General features: G+C 41.8%; 1 protein-coding gene and 1 pseudogene across 1 annotated transcript in view; one reads left to right on the top strand and one right to left on the bottom strand.

Annotated features, from left to right (window-relative positions):
• LOC131483155 (S-adenosyl-L-methionine-dependent tRNA 4-demethylwyosine synthase TYW1-like) overlaps window positions 1-25,900 on the top strand; it is a 143,087-nt gene that overhangs the window by 36,122 nt on the left and 81,065 nt on the right. The window contains exon 3 of the mRNA XM_058680489.1: window positions 15,959-15,964. Coding sequence (XP_058536472.1) covers window positions 15,959-15,964 — 6 coding nt within the window. The remainder of the gene's footprint in view (window positions 1-15,958; window positions 15,965-25,900) is intronic.
• Window positions 10,712-11,548, bottom strand: LOC105941928 (NADH dehydrogenase [ubiquinone] iron-sulfur protein 3, mitochondrial-like; annotated as a pseudogene).

Raw genomic sequence — 25,900 nt, 5'->3', positions numbered from 1 at the left:
ATTGTCAATTCCAGTTATGACTACCTTCGGCTCGACTCATTGACAGAAATGTGGTAGCTTGGAACTCTGCAGTATTTTCATATCTAAAATTAGACATCTTTGATGGTCTGCACGTAATTGTAATAAGAAATGTTTCTTTGGGCTGCTTTGACTGTGTGCCCACACATCAGGCAGTTGCTTTCTAGGCATTTTGTACCAGTATGCATTTGTGTTTCTCTTTCTTTCTTTTTAAAGATTTATTATTTTTTTTTTTATCGAAATGGCAGATATACAGAAAGTAGCAGAGACAGAGAGGAAGATCTTCCGTCCATTGGTTCACTTCCCAAACGGCTGCAATGGCCAGAGCTGCGCTGATCTGAAGCCCCTTCCAGGTCTCCCATGCGGGTGCAGGGTCCCAAGGCTTTGGGCCGTCCTCGACTGCTTTCCCAAGTCAAAAGCAGGGAGCTGGATGGAAAGCGGGGCCACGTAATTAGAACCGGGATCCCAGGGCATGCAAGGCAAAAACTTTAGTTGCTAGGCTACCACACTGGCCCTATGTTTCTCATTCTTACATACTTTATGTGGCCATTTAAGAGAGATCTGTGGCTGGAAGCTGCTCTTAAAAGATTTTCTTTAACTCAAGAAGTTATTTCTGTGATATAAGGGATAATAAATGCTATCAAGAATTTGCTTTGTTATGTTTAACATTCCAAAGCTAAACAAACAGCATGACAGCAAGGAAACAGTAAAAACCTAAGTGTCCATCAACTAATGGATTAATAACTAAAGGTGTGGTCCACATACACAATGGAATAGAATATTAGTCCACCATAAGAGGTGATAAAGCCTTGTCACTGTGCCAGCATGTATGGAACGGGAACACGTTACAGTAACTCTAAGCAGAAAGACCGGTACCACATCATCCCACTCATGTGGAGATGAAGAAGTTAGTCTTAAGGAAGTTTGGGGTTACAGTGGTGGTTCCCAGGGCTGGAGAGACTGGAGGGAGGGCTGTGAAAAGACGGACTGCAGGTGCCAAGCTGTAGTTCAGTAGGAGTAAGAAGTGCTGGTGTTCTGCTCTGTGGAAGCGAGACTACAGATAATGTCCTGTGTGTCACTCTAAAAAACAAAACAAAACAAAACAAAACTGGAAGAGTTTTAAAAAAAAGGTTAGATATTTGAAGAGACAGATAATACTTACGTTGATTGGGCATTATGCTGTAGATAGAATCCATCAAAAGGCATCCCCTAAAAATATATACTTTTTATGTTGAGTTGCAATTTCTAAAAATTAAACATGTACATTCTCACTGTGTTCACTAGGATCAAACTGGTTAATACTAAATCTGATGTGATTTGACTTCTTACATAAAAGCACTATTTCATGTATTTTTATCGGAACACTCATTCTGTTATCCTGCCTGCCATTTTAAGTTTTTAGTCAATCTATACCAAAAAAGATGTTTTCTGAGAGAGAATTTTTTTAGAAGCTTTATAAACAATTAGGAAATTTCTTTCATCTCAGACTTTCAGCTTGCCTATTTGCTGGTGCTACCCAAAGTAAAAGTATTTGTTTTTTTTAATCTTGGCAAGTGCAGTGTTTGCATTTTCAGATCTTTATTCTTTATCAAATATTTCTTTTCAATATGAGAAGAGAAATATATTGGTACTTGAGGATGTGGGGCTCAAAAACAATTCTGTCAAGATAACGGAGCAAAAAAAAAAAAGTGTCAGCTTCTGGTTCCAACCGCGACAGCCACTTATCAAGCAGTCCTTTTTATAAAGAGAGAAATCCATCTTGCACAAGACAGTGGTGCCTACTCTTAGCAGGAGACTTTTATCAGCAGTGTGACCAGATGTGTTTCTGCTGGTTACATTATTATGTCAAGGTCAAGATCTGGTAGGGAATTTGAAGCACTTAACCCTTTCCCATTTTTAAGCAATGACAAGGATGTTCTTGAAGCCTCCTACGTTAAAAAAAAAAAAAAAGGTAAAAATAATTGTCAGCTTTATACATTGTTGGATGCAAAAAGTAAACATTAGCCTTGTTTTCTGCAAATGTTGGGGTGCTGTGACCTGCCCTCACTACTGGAATATCATTGCTCATTGTTAAGGAGGGCTGCTTGTACTTTAATGTCATTGCTATGTGTCTACCATGTAAATAAATCAGTGCCTGCCTAAGCCCGCAATTTGCAAATTAAAATGTTTAATATTTGATCTTCTTATTTATGGCTACAAAAATACTTCTGCCATTTATGGAACTTTCACAGAAGAGAAATATGAAGAAGCAGGGAAAGAAATTACCTGTAATTCCAGGATCTGGAGACAGCATTAACATTTGAAAGGCTTTTTCAAAATCCCTTTGTGAACAGGCTGTGCTTTTTGGCATCTGTGAGTCAGTTCTGTGTGTCACTTTCGTCGTTAACGTCACGTCGTAGGTCTTTTTCACGCCGTTGCCTTTCTCTGTGAGCTTCGTCTAAAAAGAGAGCTTCATTTTCGTCTTGCTTCAGTTTGCTGCTTGTTGGCCGTTAGCAAGGGCTAACAGGAGTGTAGGTGTTCCTGCACGCGTCTCCCTGTCCTACGGCCTGACAGTGCGTCACCCTTAACACACTGGGCAAGACTCTCACTTCTGCCACTCCCAAGTTGCGGTATGCACATTTGATCACTCTTTAACATTTTCAAAACCAGATGTACCTGTTAGTGACATGTCATATTTAATGAGTGGCATTGTTGATTTGATCCAAGAGACGCAGGAGTGAAATTCTAAATCTTCTTGTCTTCTCCACAGTACCTGCGTACTAGCATCCTATAATGGGCGCAGGGTGTGTCCCAGCTCTTCTGCTTCGAATCCAGCTCCTTGGTGATGTGACTGGGAAAGCAATGGTAGATGGCCCAAGTCCTGAACTTACATGGAAGAGCCCCCTGAATCTCCTGGTTACTTGATTCTGGCCTGGCTGTTGCGGCCATTGTGGGGAGGGAAACTTTGAATGGAAACATCTCTCTGTCTCTCCCACTCCATCTGTGACTCTGCTTTGAAATAAAATAAAATATTAAAAAAATTTTGGTTCCCTCAAATGTTCTTTAAAGCTTTTTGTCTATTTTGAACTATGCAGAATTATACATACGTACTGAGTACCAGTCCATACACATAGGCATTGTATAGTATTTAGTATATAGTATATACCTATATATATATAGGTAACATCATGATCTCATATGTATCATCTCTTTTTGGTAAAAACTATAAAAATTTTCTCTTTTGTTTTTTTTAAAAATATGGATATTATTGCTGTTGTCTATAATGACCCTACTACATAATAAAAGACCAGAACTACTTTCTCCTGTCGAACTTGAACTTGATACTCATTCATCAACCTTTTCCCATCCTTCTATTACTCTCCACAGCCTCTGGGAACCATTTTTCCATTCTGTAAGATCAATTTTGGTTAGCACCTGCACTCAAGTAAGATCATGCAGTACCCACCTTTCTTTCCCTGACTCATTTTAGCTAATGTGATAACCTCCATGTTGTCCCAAATGACATTTGGTAGGGTAGGGGGTCCAGCTTAACTGCTTTCTAAAAGACTGTATTTTCAGCACACTTTTAGGTTCAAAGCAAGATGGTGAGAAAGGGACCAAGATTTGTCAAATACCCATTGCCTCCCATGCATGCATACATACTTCTCCACTGAAAGTATCTCCCCTCAGAGTGGTGCCCGTGTCATAATCAGTGAACATGCTGTGACCCATTCTTACCATCCATATTCCCTATTTTACCTGAGAGCACGTTTCCAGTAGTGGGTTTGGAGAAATACGTAATGCTGTATTTTCATAATTATGGGATTGTGTAGGATAACCTCACTGCATTGAAAGTTATCATGTTATGCCTCTTTATTCAATTCTCTTTCATTTGTAACCCCTGGAAACTTCTGAATTTTCTATGTGTTTTTCCTAGAATGTCACATAGAGTTGGAATCATAGAGTATGTAGTGTTTCCATGTAGCCTTCTTTCATTCAGTAGTGTACACGGATGTTTCCTGCATTAGTCTTTTCATGGCTTTATAGCTCATTTCTTTCTTAGGATTACATTGTGTTCCACTGGTTGTGTCACCACAGTTTACTTATCCATTCAACCAACCAAATGACATCTTTATTACTTATAAGTCTTCACAATTAGGGATAAAGAATCTGTGCCCAATAGTGTGAATATTTTGTGTGATACTCCTTTGGATAAATATCAGGTGTATAGTTTTTGGATCATATGTTAAAAAATGCTTGACTTTGCGAGAAGCCACCAAACTCTTGCCACTATATTGTATTCTCTTCAACAGTGAGTGAGTGCTCATGTTGCTCCACATCCTTCATTGTTATGGTGGTTTGCATTTGGCATTTTTTTAAAGATTATTTATTTTTATTGGAAACACAGGTATACAGAGAGGAGGAGAGACAGAGAGGAAGGTCTTCCATCTGATGGTTCACTTCCCAAGCGGCTGCAATGGCTGGAGCTGAGCTGATCCGAAGCCAGGATCCAGGAGCTCTTCCAGGTCTTGCAGGGACCCAAAGCTTTGACTGCTTTCCCAGGTCACAAGCAGGGAGCTGGATGGGAAGAGGGGCTGCCGGGATTAGAACCAGCACTCATATGGGATCCCAGCGTGATCAAGGCAAGGATTTTAGCTGCTATGCTATCGTGCTAGAATTTTGGCAATTCTAGTGGAAATGGCATCTCATTGTTGTTTTATATTTTCCTGATGGTGGGATGTGTAATTATTTTTCATATGCTTTTTTTCTTATGAGGTGTCAATGTTTTTGGCCCATTTTTGAATTGGGTTGTTTTTTCTCTTGTTGTTGAATTTAAGAGTTCTTCACATAGCGTGGAAAACAGTCATATAGGTAAGTCATTTGCAAATATTTTCTCTTAGTCTTTAGCTTGTCTTTTTGTCTCTGAGCAGTATCTTTTACAGTGCAGAAATTTTAAGTAGTATTTATGATATTCTGTTGGCCAAATCTTTCTGTCATGGATTGCGCATTTGGTGTTATGTTTGAAAAACTGTCACCATTGCCAGAACCTTCCAGACTTTTCTCCTGAATTCTTTTTAAGCAGGATTTATTTTATTTTTACTTGAATGATAGAGTTACAGAGAGAAAGACACACACACAAAGAAAGAGAGCTCTTCCATCTGCTGGTTCACTAAGTTCAGAACTGGCTGATATGAAGCCAGGATCCAGGAGCTTCTTCCAGGTTCCCCTCATGGATGCAGGAGCCCAGGCACTTGGGCCATCCTCCACTGCTTTCCCAAGCCCTTAGTAGGGAGCTGGATTGGAAATGGAGCAGCTGGACCTCAAACTGGCATCCATATAGGATGCCGGTGCTGCAGACATAGGCTTTATGTTCTATGCCATGGTTCCAGCCCCTGCCTTCTAGAATTCTTGCAGTTTTGCTTATTGACTTGGTGCTGTGATTTATTCTGACTTTTTAAATGAAGGATATGAATAAGGTCTGTGACTTGATTCAGTTTTTTTCACTTGTCGATTTGTTTCAGTCCCATTTGCAAAAAAATAAAAGTCTGTTTTTTTCCCCCACTGCGTTGTTTTTGCTCCTTTCTAAAGATCAGTCGAGTCTATTTATGTCAATCTATTTCCGTGCTCCGTATTCTGGTTCATTGATCTGTTTGTCTTGCCACCCCCCGCCCCAGTGCTAGTACGCACTTCTGATTTTCTTTTTTATGTTTTTGAATTGATATTTACCATTTTTGTTACTGTTTCGTGTTGGTTGCCCAGTTCTTTTTTTCCCCTGATTTTTATGTTTCACCTTTTTTTTTAAAAAAAAACTTTTATGGTTTTATTCAAATGTTTAGGGTGATTGCATTTCTTTCTTTTACATTGATTATAATTGCTATATTTTTCAGTAATGCCCTTTCAGCATGAGCACTTGTAATTAAAAAAAAATCCTGGTTCTTCTCTCATCCCTTGTCTTATTACTAGCCTTCATTTCACTTACCATTGGTATAGTGTTGGGTATATTGTTGCTATTATTATTTTGAATGAATTGTTATCTGTTAGAGAAATTCAGAATAAGAAAAATTAATAGCTAAGGCATCGCTAAAGGACTTTGGCAAGCACATTTTTTTTTAGAACATTATTCATTTTATTTGAAAAGCAGAGAGACCGAGACACAGAGCTTCCATTCAGTGGTTCATTCCTGAAATAGAATGGAACGTCTGGGTCTAGGTCCTGTTAAAGCCAGGGACCTGGAACTCACTGTGTATCTTCAAGTTACTTGATGGGAACTCAAGTACTGGAACCACCACCATTGCCCCCCAGTGTTTACAATGCAGTTAGACTGAAAACAGAGGCAGAATTCGAACCCAGGCACTCAGGTAGGGGATGTGGGCATCCCATGTGTCACTGCATACCTTCCTGACAGATGTTAACTTTCACTTCTTTTCTCATATTCTCCCTTTTTTTATGTAGAGCTGAGTTCTTAAGTTGTGTCATTTTCATTCTCACTGAAGAACTCTGAAAAAAACAAAAAAGGAAAGATTTCTTTCATGGCAGTTCTATTGGCTACCAGTTCTATCTCTGCTTATCTGAGAACACTTTTGATTCCATATGGAATTCTAAGTGGTGGCATCTTTCTGCATTCTGAATATTTCTCCCCACCCTCTTCTGTTCACACAGCTTCTGAGAAGTTGAGAAGTCAAAGCCATTATGGTCTTTGTCCTTCCGTAAGTAACGTGTTTTTACCTCCTTCCTCTGTTGGGTAATTTTCCTATATGGTTGCTTTTCTGTAGTTTGAAAATAATGTGTGCCTGGATAGTTTTCAGGCATTTATCCTGCTTGGAGTCTCAGAATTTGGCATTAATTTCAGGAAATTCCCAGTCCATCGTGCCTCCAAGGCTGCGTTTGTTCTTTTCTCTGTCTTGTCCTTTTACACCTCCCACGGCATACTCTGTTTCTTCTGAGTTGCAGAGGTTTGTGTTGAAATACCTCCAGGCTTAGAGATTCTTCCCCTGGCTCTGTCCAGTCTCGAAGACATCTTTCCTTTATGTGAAGAGTCTGTCAGAGTCTTCAGTCCCCAGCTTTTTCTTTTCCTTCTCCCTTGATATCCTCCTCCACCTACCTACGTTATCCATCTGTTCTTGCATGCTGTCCACTTTGCATTTCAACTACAACTGTCTTTTACATTTCTGGAGTAATAATCCCAACGTTCTTCTATGTCTGAGTCTGTTTCCTATTTCTTTTATTTAGTTTATTTAGGTTTTTTTATTATTATTATTTTATGATACAGTTCCAGAGGCTCTGGGATTTCCCCTCCCCCTCCACAAGTTCCCTCCCTCCTCATTGATTTCGCCTCTAGTATTACAATGGGTGGTCCTTCATGAACAGTCACAAGTCCATCGTGCTGTTATTGAAGTGTTTCCTGACATTGTAGGCATCCTACTGTTAGGATATTTTCAGCTGTTTCACTGGGAGCCCATCTTTGGTCTGGAGGCATGGAGACATACTGTACTTTGTCTCCACATCTGAACACGTCAGTCTCCGCTAAACATCTATTATATATCCCCTTAAATACAGAGCCAATAAACAGAGTTCACAACAGTGAGAAAAACAGCAAATTTTCATCAACATGAAGTAAAAGATTTTTTAAAATTTTATTTGAAAGTTTTATTTGAAGTGCAAAGTTACAGAGAGAAGGATAGACAGAGAGACCAAAATCTTCCATCCACTAACACTTCTCAGAGAGCCGCACTGGCTGGGGCTGAACCAATCTGAATCTAGGAGATGAAACTTTTTTCTGGGTCTCCCATGTGGATGCAGGGGCCCAACGGGTTTGAGCCTTCTTCTATTGCTCTCCCAGGCCATAAGCAAGGAGTTGAATTGGAAGTTGAACAGATGACCGGCACTCATACAGGATGTCAGTAGCACTAGCTGAGATCCAGCCTGCTATGCCACAGCATCGACCTCTCTATTTCTTTATTAAAAATGACCTTACTTAAGAGAGCAGCAGAAAGAGAGGACGAGACAAAAAAGGGCAAAGATCATTCATCTGCTTGTTCAGTCTCCACAGGGCCATAACAGCCACATCTGGGTTAGGCAGAAGCTGGGAAAGAGGAACTGCATTGGGGTCTCAGTGGATAGTGGCAGGGGGAGCAGATCATCTTCTGTTGCCTTTTAAAGTATGTGAACAGGAAGCTGAATTGATCTGGAGTAGTCCGGACTCATACAAGTATGAGATCACAAGCAGAGGCTCAACCCACCATGCCACAGTGCCAGCCTGCATCTGGATTTGATGTTTGCTCTGTCTGTCCACGCTTCGCCATTTGCCTTCTAGTGTGCCTTGTAACTTTTTCTGAGTAGCTGGGAATGCTACACTGGATAGAAGGAGCTGCTGCCTATAGTCATTTGCTGATCAAGTATTGGGGCAGAGAAAGCCTTTCTGGGCCCTGTCACTGGGTCTCAGTCTCGAAGTTCCTGTACCTGTGCCTGTGTGCGGTAAACGCCACTGAAGTGGGCTAGGGTTGAATATTCCCCTTGTTCCTCAACAGCTGGGCTCCGATCAAACCCCAGTAGGATAGATTCTGGCTTATTGCTTTGTTCTGGGGCTACACCTTCATTAAGAGCAGAATGCATGAATCAGTTTCTAAAATACACCAGAAGTCTTGTTAGGATTTCAGGCAGTTCAGGGTCACGGGCTTGGAGGCTACACTTCCCCCATCTGTGTTATCCTTTCAGATGGCACTCATCCATCATCACCTGGAACTAGAGGAACAGCAGTATCGATTGTCACATAACCACTCCCCTCTAAAGCCTCCTCTATAAAGGTCCATGATGGAGAGGGTCTCTCTCTCTCTTGGTCCTATGCTTCCATCATGCTCACACTCCAACTTGTGGCCTCCCCAGTACCTACTTGCTCTCTTTCTTCCTGCGGACAGACTCTGAGGACAGAGGTAGCCTCTGAACATGAACACTTGTCTGTATTCCTTCCCCATGTACTGCTTGGGCAAGTCAGCAAAGATGCAAATGCTAAGATATTTTACATTTATAATTTGTGTACTTTCTAGCATTTCTGGAGACGTGAGTCCTAGCATTAATAGAATGTGTATAGAGAAGCCAGGAAAAGGTGAATGTTTGCAGCTTTGTAAGTGTATCCATGTGATTCGCTGCATGTCTCTTAGGATAAGCTTTCGTTTATGTGATTGCCACTGCAACTTATCATTTGCTAATTTCTGTTATCATCAGATGAATGGTTGCCTAGTTCCTGCAGCTAGTGTTTAGGAAGGTGTGACTCTAAACATGCTGGTGGTTCCTAGAGTAATGGATACTACCATTGCCAAACCTGGCCAATAAAGACTCCTTAGTACAGCCCATACTTACTGGCATGATCCGTTTCACACCCTGCAGCAGTCTAAGGGGATATTCCTCCTGTATTCCATTGAAAGTCAGAGCTCTAGTATGTCCTTGCACTGTTCCAGCAGAAGTGCCTGCTTGTGAGTTTCTGTTGTTGGAAGCTCTGAGTCCCTTTCTGTCTTCACAGCGTGAGGGACAGCCAGCTTGCTCTGTGGCTTTGCTTTGCCGGTGAATCCATGAAGAGCCATTGCGTTTTTCCAATTTGCTAAGGTTTTCACTTGTTAGGACATTTTCGTGACTCCAAGCTTTTTTCACCTACTGAACCAGAAAGTGGAAGTCTTGTTAGGTTAATTTTAAGTTTCAAAATCGGATCATGAAAACCCACCAGCTTTGTTTCTTCAAGATCTAGCAATAATTTTTGTAAATTTTGCCTTTAGTTTCTTGCTTAACTTCTTAGGATACGAGGTATGTATGTGGGGGAGGTATTAAGTGCCATGGTTAAGATGCTGGTTGGGAAATCTGCAACCTGTATCAGAATCCTACGATTAAGTCCCAGCTAAGCATCCAGTTCCCACATCCACAGTGCGCTGTGGTAGACAACAAATGGCAAGCCAAGTAGTTGGGTCCCTGCCTGCCATAGGGGAGACCCGGATGGAGTTTCTGGCTGACCTAGTCAAGCCCCAGTTGTTGTGGCCATTTGGACAGTGAACTAAAGGAATTGAAAGTTTTTTTTGTTTGTTTTTGCCTCTGTGCATTAGACTTTCAAATGAATAAAAATGAGCAAAATTTAAAATAGTTGCATATGTTTTCCTGTTTGACTCATTCAGCATATGATGTAGCATTCAGTTTCATTTTTCTCCATTAACACTTACTGAATGATGTGTCTTTAATGTGCTAGTTTGATAGCTTTTTGACCAATGATTACTGGAAATTGACATCTCTACTGGTCAATTCCAAGGAAATACTGTGTGTGTTGATTTACTTTTATTCTATCCTCCATAATGATTGCACTCATTTACATTCCCACCAACAGTGGACTCGAGTATCTTTTCCCTACATCCTTGCCAGCATTTATTGGTCTTGTTTTTTTTTGTGTGTGTGTGTGTGTTTTTTCGGTTTTCCAGGGATAGCCATTCTTAATGGGGTGAGATAAAGCCTACTTGTGACTTTTATTTGCATTGTCCTGTTGGCTAGCAGGGCAGTTTCTCATTTGTCCATTGGTCATTTGTATTTCATCCTTTGAGTGTGTAGACTTTAAAAACTCATTTTCTTTTGTTTGTTTATGTTTGCTTGCTTGCTTGTTTTGGTCTAAGGAATAGTTTATTTATAAGGACACTCGGTTAGGGGTGAAGAGCATCTTTGGAGGCACGGGCTGTCCCAGGAGCTACTTGGTGTCTGGGTTCTTGGCCCCGGCTTCAAGCTTGAGACTCTCAGGGGGCTGGTGATAGGTAGTGAAAGCCTCCAGTGGCTGTTCAATTCGAACGGACTTGTGGAATTCTTGGGCCAAATCCACAGGCTCTGCCAGCATCAGTGTCACCTCACTGTCCTAGTGCAACTCTACGTAGCCAGTCAGGGAGAAGTCTTCCCAGAAAGGGTATACTTTGAAGTCGTAATCTGTCCGGATCCTTCTGACTTCAGGGTGGCTGGCAAAGAAGACTCCAGACATGTCCCAGCTCTCTCTCTTGTACCAGTTGGTGGCCTTGTGCACAGGGATGACAGAATCCACAGACACCCAGCTCGTCTGTCTAGATCTTCACCCAGATCCAGGAATTGAAGTGCAGGGACAACAGGTTGTAGGCAGTCGCAAAATGGTTCGGCTGGGTCAGGATGTCCACTGCTGTCAGGTCAGCCAACGGTTTCAACTGTGCATTGTTGTGGTCCCTGAGGAAGGTCAGTAGTGGCATGATGCCATGTGAATGAATACAGATCTCTAACTCTTCAAAGCAGGACACCTGAATGTGCTGGATGGGCGTGGGCAGAATTTCAGCCACGGACTACCCTAAGTCAACAGCTGCTTGGGGGCCACGTCATTCATTCCTGGGTCTGACTGTTGGGCGCATGTCGGCCTCGGCACCCTGCTTGCTCACCACAGCAACCGCACCGAAGGTTGGCACATCCCCCTGGCCAGCATCACGGCCCCCAGCAGCCCACACCAGCACATCATGGCCGCCCCGCTGCCGTTTTGCCCAAACTTATTTTCTATAGTGATCTTTCTCAACATTGCTATGTGTTTGTTTTTTCAGTTCCTTCAGAACTCTAATACCGCCTCAGTGGAGTTTCTCCTTGTCCATCCTAGGTAAATCATTACCCTCTAGGCAGCAATTTCCAGCCTTCCTGTCTGTGTGGGTTTTGCCATAGTGTGTAACAATCAGACCTGTGTGTTTATTGCCTTACTGTGCTCCAAGTAGAGTATAAGCAGGGACATCATCTCTCTCTCTCTCTCTCTCTTTCTCACTGCTGTATCCTGAGTGCCTAGATTAGTATTTATTTTGCTGGTTGTTGTCATTTAATAAATATTTACAGAATTAAATGTAAGAATGCATACATCTTGGTATCTCAAAAATAATGGCCACGTAGAATAAACACGTAGATAACATATGGATGGCATATATCCTGACAACTGTGTGAGGTCAATGGAGTGTATATATTCATCTGGTCAGAGAACACAGGGTGAAGTGGAGAAGAGGCCAGGCAACGGAGTTGACAAAAATCAACGGAGTTGACAAAAATATGGGTCGCTGTTCTTAATTCTGCCAAACAGCCTCTTCCACCACAACTGAATGAGGATTTGTTACAATGATACAATTCCCTGTTGGAGACCTATATTCTATATAAAATGCCTGGTTGAGTCCCAGCTCATGCTTCTAGTCTAATGTGTACCCTGGAAGGTGGCAGATGATGGGTCAAGTGCTTGGATCCCTGCCACCTACTTGGGAGGCCTGGCTGGAGTTTGAGTCTCCTGGCCCAAACAGCTTTGGAGGACTGAGCCAATGTGTGAAAATGTCTGACCTACAAATACAATAAAAATAACCATACTGTAAAAACTGAGGTGTATTTATATATTATAAAATTTGTCCTTCTAAAGTATGATTTTTAGAACATTCACTGTTATCAAGTTGGGAAACATTCTGTTCCAACCATGTTTCCTTTTTAATCTAGTACTAAGAGATTTTTAAAATAATATTATAGGGAATAGGTGCTTAATCTAATTGTTAAGCTGCTGGTTAATACATGTGCATTCCACATCAAAATACCAGGTTCTGTTTCAAACTCTGACCTCTGACTTTGTCATCTGATAATGGAAAAACTGGTTGGCAGTAACGGCTAAGGTGAGTAGGTTCCCATCATCCCTGTGGGAGACATGGATAGAGTTCCAGCTCCTGAGTTTGGTCTAGCCAAGTCATGGTTGTTTTGCAGACAGTTGGGAGAGTGAACCATTGCACGGGAATGTTCTCAATCACTGTCCCACCCCGCCCCCAAGAAAAAGGAAAGAGGATGAGAAGAGAAGAAACCCAAGGAAGACAAAACAGCATTATGCATTATGGTATAAGCTTAGATTGCCTTATAAACAACTTGCCACCTTGCGAGGCTTGTTGGTGAGGCTGCACTAACAGTTTCAGGTACAGAACTAAAAATGAGGCCGAGCTATTATATTTAATAATAGTTCTAATAGCTAAGATCTTAAAGGTTCTTACAGTGCTAATCCTTCATACCCATGGGTACCATTCTGTTTTACCCTCACACACACAGAGGTGGATCTTGACATTACCCTTGTCTTGTCTACCAGAAAGTTGTAATTCACTGAGCTGTTTTGCTTTTGTTTTTCTGGTATTAGCTTCAGTATTTATTCTGCATAGCCCAAGGAGGTGGTAATCATGTCTGGGAATCTGAATACCAGCCATCAAAATAAGCTGATGTTGGAATCCCTGTTTAGTTTCCAGAGTGTTTCAGTTTGTTAACCATTATTCTAATTTCTAGGTGTTAGTATGGTATCTAAAGTTACCATTTTCTTTCCTTTATGTAGTCTTTACATCAAAATAGTACAGGGTTACTTCATTAGACTCATTTAAAAATGGAAGGAAAAGATAAATACATTTTGATGCAAAAAATGTGAAATCTATGCATAGTTTTTTTCCATAATATACATTTCCATTAACTTTTTGAAGGCCCACATCCATGGACTTCAAACTATTATTTTTTTAATTAAATTTATTCATTAATTACATTGTGTTGTAATTACATAGAATCTGGGATTCTCCCCCCCACCCTCCCCCCTTGGTGGGTTCCTCCACCCCGCTGCATAACCATAGTTCAAGTTTAGTTGAAATTCCCTCCCTGCAAGAATTTGCCAAGCATAGAGTCCAACATCCCATAGTCCAGACAAGTCGAACTACTTATTGGGAAGACCCTCTCTGGTCTGAGGGCAGAGTCAGCAGAGTATCTTCCCGGTCAAATAAAAGCACTAATATACCATCTGCAACAATTAACATCGTTATGGAATTAATTGACATGATATTGAGCAGTCAATATGTTAAAAATAAATGCGATTTCTTAACCACTTTCTGTGACCCCCCATTCACAGTTCAATTTTAGTTTATATACTACAAATGACATAATATCCATAACATATCATGATATGCTTAACATCATATCATCTTAAATTAAGGCAAACATGTGGTATCTAACCTTTTGTGATTGGCTCATTTCCCTTAGCATTATGGTTTCCAGTTTGGCCCATTTGGCCACAAAGAACTGCATTTTGTTTTTTTTAATAGCTGAGTAGTATTCCATGGAGTAGATGAACCATAGCTTTCTTATCCAGTCCTCTGTTGATGGGCATTTTGGTTGCTTCCATGTTTTTGCAATTACTGATTGTGCTGCTATGAACATAGGAGTGCATGTTGGTTTCTCATAAAACAAGTGTTCTGGATATATTCCTAGGAGTGCTATTGCCGGGTCATACGGTATGTTGTACTTGAGTTGTTTGAATATTCTCCATACTGATTTCCATAGAGGCTGTACCAGCCTGCAGCCCCACCAGCAGTGGAGTAGAGTTCCTTTTTCCCCGCAACCTCGCCAGCAAGTGTTGTTGGTGTTTTTCATGTGGGCCACCCTTACTGGCATTAGGTGGTATCTCATTGATGTTTTAATTTGAATTTCCCTTATTGCCAGGGAGCTTGAGCATTTTTTCATATGTTTATTTGCCATTTGGGATTGTTCCTTTGTGAAATGTCTGCCCATTTCCCGTGCCCATTTCTTGAGTGGCTTGTTTATTTTGGTGTTTTGGCTGTTTTGTAATTCTTTGTATACTCTGGAGATTAGTCCTCTATCACCTATGTCGTGCGCGAAGATCTTCTCCCATTCTGTGGGTTGCTTTTTTACTTTGTTGATTGTTTCCTTTGCTGTGCAGAAGCTTCTTAGTTTGATGAGGTCCCATTTGTTTATTTTGGTCTCAATTTCTACTGCTTTTGGAGTCTTTTTTAGGAAGTGAGGGCCTACCCCTAAGTGTTGCAGTGTGTTTCCAACATTTTCTTCCAAAAGTTTGAAGGTTTCTGGATGCAGGTTTAGATCTTTTATCCATTTAGATTTGATCTTAGTATATGGTGAGAGATGTGGGTCTATCTTTTTGTTGCTACAGGCTATCAACCAGTTGTCACAACAGCAGGATTTATTGAACACACCTTTCCCATTTGCCTGGATTGTCGTTTGTCTTTTTGTCAAAGATTATTTGGCTTTATTTGTGTGGGTTCCCATCTGGTGTTTCTATCATGCTCCATTGATCTTCTTCTCTATTTTTTTGCCAGTACCAGGCTGTTTTGATAACCACTGCCCGATAGTATGTCCAGAGGTCTGGAACTGTGATTCCCCCTGCTAACTTCCTGTTCTTCAGGATGGTTCTGGCTATTCGTGGTTTTTTGTGCTTCCAGATGAACTTTTGGATCATTGTTTCCAGTTCCATGAAGAATGTTTTGGGCAGTTTGATTGGAATTGCGTTGAATGTATATATCGCCTTTGGCAATATAGACATTTTAATGATATTGATTTTACCTATCCAGGAGCATGGGATGTTACTCCATCTTTCTAGATCTTGTTCAATTTCTTTTTTTGGTAGTTTGTAGTTTTCCTCAAATAGGTCTCCTACATTTTTGGTTAGGTTTATTCCCTGATACTTCATGCTTTTCCCTGTTATTTTGAATGGTATCTTGCTGGTTAGATCTTTTTCCAACTTGGGGCTATTAGCATACACTATGGCTGTTGATTTTTGTTCATTAATTTTGTACCCTGCCACTCCACCGAACTCTCGTATAAGTTCTAGTAGTCTCTGTGATGAGCCTTTTGGCTCTTCCATATAAAGAATCATGTCATCTGCATATAGTGAGAGCTTGACTTCTTCATTTCCCATTTGGATTCCTTTGATTTCTTTTTCTTGTCTTATGGCCTCAGCGAGTACCTCTAGAACTATGTTGAATAGCAGTGGAGAAAGCGGACATCCCTGTCTTATTCCAGATTTCAGTGGGAAGGGTTCTAGTTTTTCTCCATTCAGTATGATGCTGGTGTTGGGTTTTTCATATATTGCTTTGATTATATTGTGAATTTTTCCATCTGTGCCTACCTTGGTTAGGGTCTTTAGCAGGAAGTTGTGCTGGATTTTGTCGAAAGCTTTTTCTGCATCTATTGATACTATCATGTGATTCTTGTTTTTCAGTTTTTGGATGTGGTGTATCACATTTATGGATTTCCGAATGTTGAACCACCCCTGCATTCCAGGGATAAATCCTACTTGATCTGGATGAATGATCTGTCGGATGATTTTTTGAATTCTCTTGGCTAGGATTTTGTTGAGTATCTTAGCATCAATGTTCATCAGAGAGATAGGTCTGTAGTTTTCTTTCTCTGTAGGATCTCTGTCCGGTTTTGGGATTAAGGTAATGTTGGCTTCATAGAATGAGTTTGGAAGGGTTGCTTTCTTTTCTGTTGTTTTGAAGAGTTTGTAGAGGATTAGGGTTAGTTCTGTTCGGAATGTTTTGTAGAATTCTGTAGTGAAACCATCTGGGCCTGGGCTTTTCTTTGTTGGGAGGTCTTTAATCACTGATTCAATCTCTGCTTCAGTTATGGGTTTGTTCAGGTCGTTTGTTGCCTCTGGGCTAAGTTTTGGCAGGTTGTGTGAGTCTAAGAACTTTTCCATTTCTTGGTGGTCTTCTGATTTGTTGGAGTACAGTGCTTTGTAGTAATTTCTAATTATGTTCTTAATGGTTGTAATGTCTGTTGTTATGTTGCCTTTTTCATCTTTGATGCTGTTAATTCTTGCCTTCTCTTGTTTTTTCTTTGTCAGACAGGCCAGTGGGGTGTCTATTTTGTTTATCTTTTCAAAAAACCAGCTTTTTGATTTATTGATGTTGTGTATGGTTTTTTTAATTTCTATCTGGTTGATTTCCTCCCTTGTTTTGATGATTTCTTGTTTCCTGTTGTGTGTGGGGCTCATCTGCTGCTGCTTTTCCAATTCCTGGAGGTGTGTGGTTAGTTCCTGTATTTGGCGCCTCTCTTGGTCCTTGACTTGAGCTCCAATTGCGATGAATTTACCTCACAGCACTGCTTTGGCAGTGTCCCACAAGTTTTGGAATGTTGTGTCAGGGTTTTCATTGGTTTCCATAAATTTTTTGATCTCATCTTTAATTTCTTCCCTGACCCATTGTTCATTCAATAGCATATTGTTCAGCCTCCAAGAGTTTCTGTATTTCCTGGGGCGTTATGAATTGCTGATTTCCAGTTTCATTCCGTGGTGGTCTGAGAGGGTACATGGTATGATTCCTATCTTTTTGAAGTTATTTAGTTTTGCTTTGTGTCCTATCATGTGGTCGATCCTGGAGAAGGTGCCATGCACTGCTGAAAAAAATGTATAATCTGTGGTCTTAGGATAAAAATTTCTATAGATGTCTACTATGTCCAGTTGTTCTAATGTTTGTATGAGCTCTGTTGTTTCTTTGTTGAGTTTTTGTTTTGTTGATCTGTCTATAGTTGTTAGCGGAGTGTTAAGATCGCCCACTATTATTGTGTGTGTATCTATGTCTCCCCTTAAGTCTGTAAGTAATTGCTTCACCTAGCTAGGTGCATTGGAATTAGGTGCATATATGTTCACGATTGTAATTACTTCCTGATGTATCAGACCCTTCACCATTATATAATGTCCTTCTCTGTCCTTTTTGATGTCTGTCAGCTTGAAGTCTAGGTCATCTGAGATTAGAACAGCTACTCCAGCCTTCTTTTCTCGTCCATTGGCATGAAATGTCTTTTTCCATCCCTTCAGTTTAAATTTCTTAGAGGCTTTTCTGGTTAGATGTGTCTCTTGTAGGCAACAGATTATTGGGTGCTGTTTGATGATCCATTCCGTTAATCTATGCCTTTTGATTGGTGAGTTTAGGCCATTTGTGTTTAGAGATAATATTGAGAGAAATTGATTTTGGGCTGCCATGAGTGTGTGTAAGTGTGCAAGTGTGTATTTGCGACTATTAGAGTTTCTGACTGGTTGACTTTCCTTGTATGGGTTTCAGTGGGGAGGTCTTCCTGTTTGCCATCTTTGATTTTGGTTTTCATTTTTTCTTTCTGGGTTTAGCACCTTCCTGAGGAGATTTTCCAGAGCTGGTTTTGTGTTGATGTATTCTTCGAGTTTCTCTTTACTGTTGAAGTATTTGATTTCATTCTCAAATACAAATGAGAGCTTTGCTGGGTACATTATTCTCGGTTGGCAGTTGTTTTGTTTCAGGATTTGATAGGTTTTACCCCATTCTCTCCTTGCTTGGAGCGTTTCTTCTGATAGTTTGGCTGTGATTCTGATTTGCCTTCCCCTGAAAGTAATCTTATCCTTTTTTCTTACTTGTCTTAGAATAGTTTCCTTATGTTCACTTGAGGGTAGCTTGAGGACCACATGTCTGGGTGACGATCTGTTTGGATCATATCTACTGGGGGTCCTTTGTCCTTCCTGGATTTGTGTTGGATTTATATTTCCTGTGTTCTGGAAGTTCTCCTGTATTATCTCATTGAGCACCCGTTGCAAGCCTGTCTCCTTTTCCACTCCTTCAGGAAGGCCTATTATTCTAATATTTGATTTTTTGAGGTTGTCTTTCATTTCCTGTATGGACCTATTGGCTTTCTCTAGATTTGTCTCCAACTGTTTGATGAGCTGCTGCCTTTCATTCTGATTGTCTTCCAATCCTTATATTCTGTCCTCTGCTGTGTTCATTCTGTTGGTTAGGCTTTCAATTTTGTGCTCTATATCGAGGATTCCCTTTTTTCTGCAGTGACATGGTTTTCGAATACCTTGGACTCTTCCCAGCGCTTCTCACTGTCTCTGATGAATTTCATCACTAGTTTCTTAAATTCCTTATTTGGTATTTCCTCTATGTCTTCATCTTGCATCTCAGATATTGGGATTAGTTTTTGGTTATATTGGGAGGGAGTGCTTGATCTTTCTTCTTGGTCATTGCTTTTTCTGATACTTCTCCTCATTGTGTTTTTGCTTCTTGTTGTTTTGGGATTTTAGCATCGATTCAGCTGAGCTGGCTCTGGTTTGGGGTCTCTGGCTGAGCCCAGCAGGGCGTACTGCCTGAGTCACCAGCTACTTTCAGGGTCTGTAGATCACAGCCCCAAGCTGGGTCAGCAGGCTTTGTGGGCCAGCCCAAGTGCCAGGCTCCTTCCCCTGTGGCTCCCTCTCAAAGGCGGTGCCCCACAGAGATTCACTCTGTGTCATGGAGCTAGCACAGCGGGGGTTTCTGCCTCAGTGCTGAGCTGAGACTCTCCTTCAGGGCTTGAGGTTAACACAGCAGAGGCCCCTGCTGATTGAAGCCTGATATCCCCAACTCCGAGCTGGGCTGGGCTAGAAATCTCCGCTGGTCCCAGTGCTGAACTGTGTTCTCCAGGATTCCTACTCAGAGGCACTGCTCCACTGACACTGCAGGCAGGTCTTTCCCTGCGGGCTCCTGCTGGAAGAACCTGTCTGGCCAATTCCACCGAGTCAGGCCTTTCCAGCTGCGCCCAGCATGGGACTCTGCCCCAGAGAAGCCACTTCCTCAGCAGCACTCTCTCAAGGGTGGAAGCGGATTCCCGAGAGGCACAGAGCTGTGGGGGCTTGCAGACGTGCCACCACTAGTCTGCTTTTCCGCCCAGGACGTGAGGTCCCTGCTGGGCGTTGCCCAGCCTCTGGAGCTCAGTCCGAGCCCAGCAACAGGATCCACTGGACGGAGCCAGTCCACAGCTCGGAGCCCATACGAGGATCTCTGAGCCCTAGTCCCACAGCACCGCTCCTGTTCCCTCTGCACTCCCCCCAAAATGCTGAGCAGCTGAGAGGCGCACCTCTGGGAAATCTCCCCTGCTTGTCCTCCACTTCTGCAGGGGATGATGCCCCCAATGATCAGTCCAATAGCCTCCTCTCGGGGCTCCTGCCCTCCAGAGGACTGGTGCCCCTGTTGGTGTGGGCGCCTATCCTTCTAGCCGCCTCTGTCCTTGGGGCGGTTGAGTCTCTGCCGCCTTCCCCCTGCCTGGGATGGTGACTCACCAAGTTCCCCGCAGCGTGCTGTATTTTCTTTTCAACTTTTTGTGGCTGTTCCTTCACGCCGTGTAGATCTTCTTGCTTTAGTGAGCTCCAGTGACCTTCTCGCTCTTCTCCCTACAATTTTCTGTTTCCTAGCCTGTTTCTCTGCTGGATCGGTTCCCCTCTTTCCCTACTCCAACCTACACCAGCTCTCTGCGGTCGGCCATCTTCCCCTAACCCAATCCAAACTATTATTTTTTAAGATTTAAGATTTTAGATTGTAACAGGTAACTTACAGACAGCAGACTTGAATCTGCGTTAGATATTATCAAAAAACTCATGCAGTGGGATCTAAGAGCAATCCTGACAGCCTCTTAACAGGAGGTCATATACACAGAGCAGGAGGGGATCTCAGAGAGGAACCAGAAGACAGGAGAAGGCTTGTATCCTAACCCTGGAGACTCCCGGTACCTCACCAAAGACTATCAGTATGGGAACCAAGGGCTATATCCTAACTGCCAATCAGATCACAGGGAATTGGAGTGCCCTCGTAGGCCAAGAACTCTGAGGTCAACCATTCCCTATTGGATCTCCCACATGGGATGGAAGAAGCCCAGATCCTTCCTCACAGGATGTAATGTCATCGGAACAACAGCCAGAAGCCCTGAGCAGTCCTCACAAACAGAAGAACAGTAATCTTCCTTCGGGACTCAGGAGAGGAGCTTTCTCTGGTCCTTACTTAGTTCCAACTTTGGATTCCCACCCTCTCTTTTTTTTTCTAATTTTTTAATACATATTTTTATTAATATTTTGCATTATGTGACAGTTTCATAGGCTCTGGGAATCCCCCCACCTCTCCCCCTCCCCTCCCCCCTGGTGGATTCCTCCACCTTGATGCAGCATTACAGTTCAAATTCAATCAAGATTCTTTCCTTGCAAACATATACCAAGCATGGAGTCCAGCTACTTATTGTCCAGATGGGCTGAACAGTTTCTTGGGGAGACCATTTCTGGTCCAAAGTCAGAGCTGGTAGAATATCATCACAGTCAATTAAGAGTCCCAATATAACATCAACAGCAATTTGCAATATTATGGAATTGGCATGGTTTTGAGTAGCCAGTATGTTAAAAAAAAAAAAAAAAAGTCCTAACCACAACCTATGATTAGCTCATTGACATCTCAATTTTAGTTTATATACAGGGCCGGACCGGCTGCTATATACTTTAAAATGGCTATAGGGTACCATTCAGCTGTCTCATGTTTATTTCATTTTAGTATTTAGCCATTTGTTGTGTTGAAGTATAATTTTGTTGATCTTGGCAGATTTTGGGATAATCTAGACTGGCTTGTAACTCTAACAAGATATTTGTCGATATTTAAGGTGCAGAACATTTTTTTGGGGGGGTGTGCAGGAAAATCCTCAACACCATGGTGAGGAGTGACTAATCTTTGTGTCCCACCCAGCAAGGCATGAGCCAATCCACGCCAGCTCGGATTCCCACCCTCTCTTGCAATGACCATCAGGGTTGCTACAGAGCGCCCAAAATTAGATCAGATAGACAGAGACCAATAAGGAAAGTTTAGAACAGACAGGAAATGGTCAGCTTGGACTACCATATACCTTACTAGGTAGGACACAAAGATCAGTTACTCCTCACTAAGGTATTGAAGATTTCTCTGCACACTCCTCCTAAAATTGTTCTGCTCCTCAGTCATTAACATATGGCTTGTTAGAGTTATAAGCCTGTTTGGACTATCCTAAAACCAGCAAAGTTCAGTAAAAATCACGCTTGAATACTATAAACTGCTAAATATAAAAATGAAAATAGACACAAGACAGCTGAATAGTACCCTACAACCATTTTAAGGTTTATAGCAGCCGGTTGTGAATATACTAAAATTGAGATGCCAATGAAGTACTTACAGGATGTGACTAAGAACTTACATTTTCTAACATATTGGTCACTCAATACCATGTTAATTTACTTCATGATGTTGTTAATTTCCATGTTTCTTCCTCTTGTTGAAGTTGTGTAGTGGCTTTTCATTGGAGGGGATGATATTCTGCCAGCTCTATTTTCAGACCAAGGATGGTCTTCGAATGAAACTGTTGAATTTATCTGGACAACAAGATGCTGGACTCTCTGCATGGTCCATTCCCACAATGAAGGAATAATGACTGGTTATGAACTATACTACTGTAACAATATGGAGGAATTCAATATGTGGGAAGGGGTTGGGGGAATACCAGAGCCTATGAAACTGTGTCATAAAATGAAATAATAGGGCTCGGCAGCGTGGCCTAATGGCTAAGGTCCTCGCCTTGATCCCATATGGCCACTGGTTCTGATCCCGGCAGCTCCACTTCCTCTCTATCTCTCCTCCTCTCAGTATATCTGACTTTGTAATAAAAATAATAAAACAAATCTTTAAAAAAATGTAATAATAAAATAAAAAAGATTTTATTTTATTCTTATTGGAAATGTAGATCAGATTTAAAGAGAGGAGGAGAGACAGATTTTTCATTCCTGGTTCACTCCCCAGTGGCTGGAGCTGAGCCAATTCAAAGCCAAGAACTAGGAGGTTTTTCTGGGTCTCCCGTGTGGATGCAGGGTCCCAAGGCTTTGGGCCATTTTCGACTGCTTTCCCAGGCCACAAGCAGGGAGCTGGATAGGAAGCAGAGCAACGGGCACCCATAAGGAATCCTTGGTGCTTGAAAGGCTAGGATTTAGCCATTGAGCCATTGTGCCACACCCAGATTTTAAATTCTGTTGGTACCAAAACAAATTTCATTTAATTCCATTTTCTGTAAATATTTTAAAATATTCTTGTATAATATATGCATTTCAATAATGTGATGTAAAACTTTCATGGGTAAACATAAGTTTATGAAAACATTATAACTATCTGTAATTGTCAGCTACTAAGATTGTTGCTATGGAGGAAGATTTCATTTGATCTGAATAATCTTGGAAATTATAAGTTAACTTTTTGCTCCACATGTGAAGGAAACAATGTTTTAGTTAAACATTATAGTTAATTATATAAAATTTAAAATATTGGGCCCGGTATGGCAGCCTAGTGGCTCAAGTCCTCACCTTGCATGTGCAAGGATCACATATGGGTGCTGGTTTGTGTCCCATTGGCCCCGTTTCCCATCCAGCTCCCTGCTTGTGGCCTGGGAAAGCAGTTGAGGACGGCCCAAAGCCTTGGGACCCTGCACGCATGTGGGAGACCCAGAAGAAGCTCCTGGCTCTGGCAGTTAGGACCACTTTGGGAGTGATCCAGTGGAGAATATCTTTCTCTCAGTCTTTCCTCCTCTCTGTATATCTGCCTTTCCATTAAGAACAAGTAAATCTTAAAAAAATTAAAGGTATTGTCTATCTTTGTAACTTGGTGAAATGTAGGGTCATATGTTTTGTATCAGTACTGTTATCACTGTAGTAGTGAGGTCAGCACACAAAACTTAAAAGGAAAGACTGCCAAAATGAAGGCTTGGGGTGGTGTTTGGTGGGGTAGTTGTATTGCTATTTGTCATGCCTGTGTCCCATATTGGGTTCAAGATCTGGTTCCTCCATTTCCAATCCAGTTTCCGGCTAACACATACCCTGGGAGGCAGCAAATGACAGCTCCAGTTGTGGGGTCCTCACCACTCATGCAGGAGAACCGGGCTGAGTTCTTGGCCCAGCCCAGCTGTTGCACATACCTTGGAGGTGAGCCAATAGATGGAAAATTGATACCTCTCTGTCTCTCTTTATCTTTCCAAGAAAAAAAGTTAAAAAATAATTGTTGTGATCTCCTTCACTGTTGTGTTCAGATCCCAATTTTCAACATTGATGTCTCTACCAAGACAGTGTAGGGCACCTGAACCGCACAGTGGCTCATGAGCCTGTGCTTAGCCACCCAACCTGGGTTGAATGCTGGCCCAGCCAATCAGAATCCTGCCATCTTAGCTAGCATTCCTGCACTTCAGACTTCTAATCTATAAAGTGTAGGTCATAAAGCATCTACACCATAGGACTTTTATGAGCTGTTATGTGAAGTGCTCCCTGGCATGACAGAGACACAAACAGGACTGCAGTAATGACTCTGATTTACAAATCTCCAACAGAGCTTTGATGACAATTTCTAGTCTGTCTTTCTCTGTCTATATGGGAATGTAGGTATATCTACACATGGAAAGAGAGAGAGATTTGAAAAGGTAAAGAGACACAGCAAGATCTTCATTGCACTGATTTACTCCCCAGGTGCCCACCGTAACTGGGACGGGAGACTGGAGACTGGAGACTAGAGCCTGGAACTTATTCTGGGTCGCTCATGGGTATGTTAGAGAAGACACTGCCCAAAGCATCACCCGCTGCCTCACACGGTGTGCATCAGTGGCAAGCTGAGATTGTGAGCTGAGCTTGGAGTCAAACCAGGCGCTTGCCCCTGGGCAAGTGAGATGGGATGTGGGCATCCAAGTGACAAGTTAACCACTATGCCAGATGCCTGCACCTGTCCTTGCTTACTGTGTATTTTTTGTAACAAATTGCTTATTTTTATTGAAAAGGCAGGTATACAGAGAAGAGGAGAGACAGAAAAATCTTCTGTCCACTAGTTCACTCTGCAAGTGGCCACAACAGCCAAAGCTGAGCTAATCAGGAGCCAGGAGCCAGGAGCTTCTTCTGGGTTTTCCATGCGGGTGCATGGTTCCAAGACTTTGTACTGTCCTCAACTGCATTCCCAAGCCACAAACAGGGAGCTGGATGGGAAGTGGGGCCAATAGTACAGGAACTGGGTCCCATGCAGGATCCCAGCATATGCAAGGCGAAGACTTGAGCCTTTAGGCCACCATGCTGGGCCCTGCTTAATGTGTATTTAAAAAATAAATGCTATTATTCAGTGTAGACAGACTTACATTGATAATCCATATCCTTTTTGGATATATGCACTTTTAAATATCCTGAATTTACTTGGTTCCTCCCTCTCAATCTTCATCCTTGAGACAGTTTTTTTTTTAAGATTAATTTATTTGAAAGACAAAATGACCAAAAGAGAGGAAGAAACTGAAAGAGATGTTCTATCCCGTTGCTAACACCACAACAGCCAAAATGGGGCCAGACCAAAGCCAGGAACCCAGAATCCCATCTGGGTTTCTCATGTGGGTAGTGGACCCGTGGGGGACTTGGGGCAACTGCTGCTGCTTTCTCAGGTGTATTAATAGGAGCTGGGCTAGAAGCAGAGGAGCCAGGACTGTAACCACTGCTCTGAACAGCAGATCCCAGAAATCACCTTTTTAAAAACAACAGTCATTCTGTCACTCTTTCTGGATGAGAGAAATCCCACGCATGAGACAGTGTCTTAAAAAAAAGGCATAATGCAAATATCTACACTAATAGATGAAATTCTTCAGTGTCTTACTTCAAAGTGTCTATTTATGGAAATTTTTTGCATCTTAAGATTTTTTTTTTTAGAGGTGGAGTTACAGAGAGAGGAGTCTCTGCTGATGCACTTTGCAAATGAACTCAGGTGCCTGGAGCTGAAGAAGTTCAGATCCAGGAGCCAGGAGCTTCCTCCGTGTCTCTCAGATGAGTGCAGGGATTCAAAGATCTGAGTCTTCTTCCACTGCTTTCCCAGGCTCATTGGCAGAGAGCTGGGTCAGAAGTGGAGCAAGTGGGATTCTGGCATTGCACACAGTGGGTTCACCTGCTATGCCAGCTCTGCAACATGAGTTCTTAAATGAAGCAAATGTTTGCCATGTTTAAAGCAAACATGCACACACCAATATCCATACATATTCACAACTTTTTTTTTCGGTGTCTCCAAATTAAAAAAATTCACAACTATGATCAGCAGTAACTATACTGATCACCGTAAGAATCAGGACCTTTGATTGGCCGTCTCTGTGTTCTTTGTGAATCATTATTTTGTCTCACTATCTATTAGTGGTATAGGAACAGGACCCCATAATTCCTGCCCTTGTACTTTATCAAAACTTGTTTCTTTTCCTTGATTTTTCACTTCCATAATGGTTTGTTTTAGCACTTGTGGTTCAGGGGGTAGAG

Source organism: Ochotona princeps, chromosome 24 (genome assembly GCF_030435755.1).
Source record: "Ochotona princeps isolate mOchPri1 chromosome 24, mOchPri1.hap1, whole genome shotgun sequence".
NCBI lineage: Eukaryota > Metazoa > Chordata > Mammalia > Lagomorpha > Ochotonidae > Ochotona > Ochotona princeps.
This window is presented reverse-complemented; position numbering and strand designations above follow the sequence as displayed.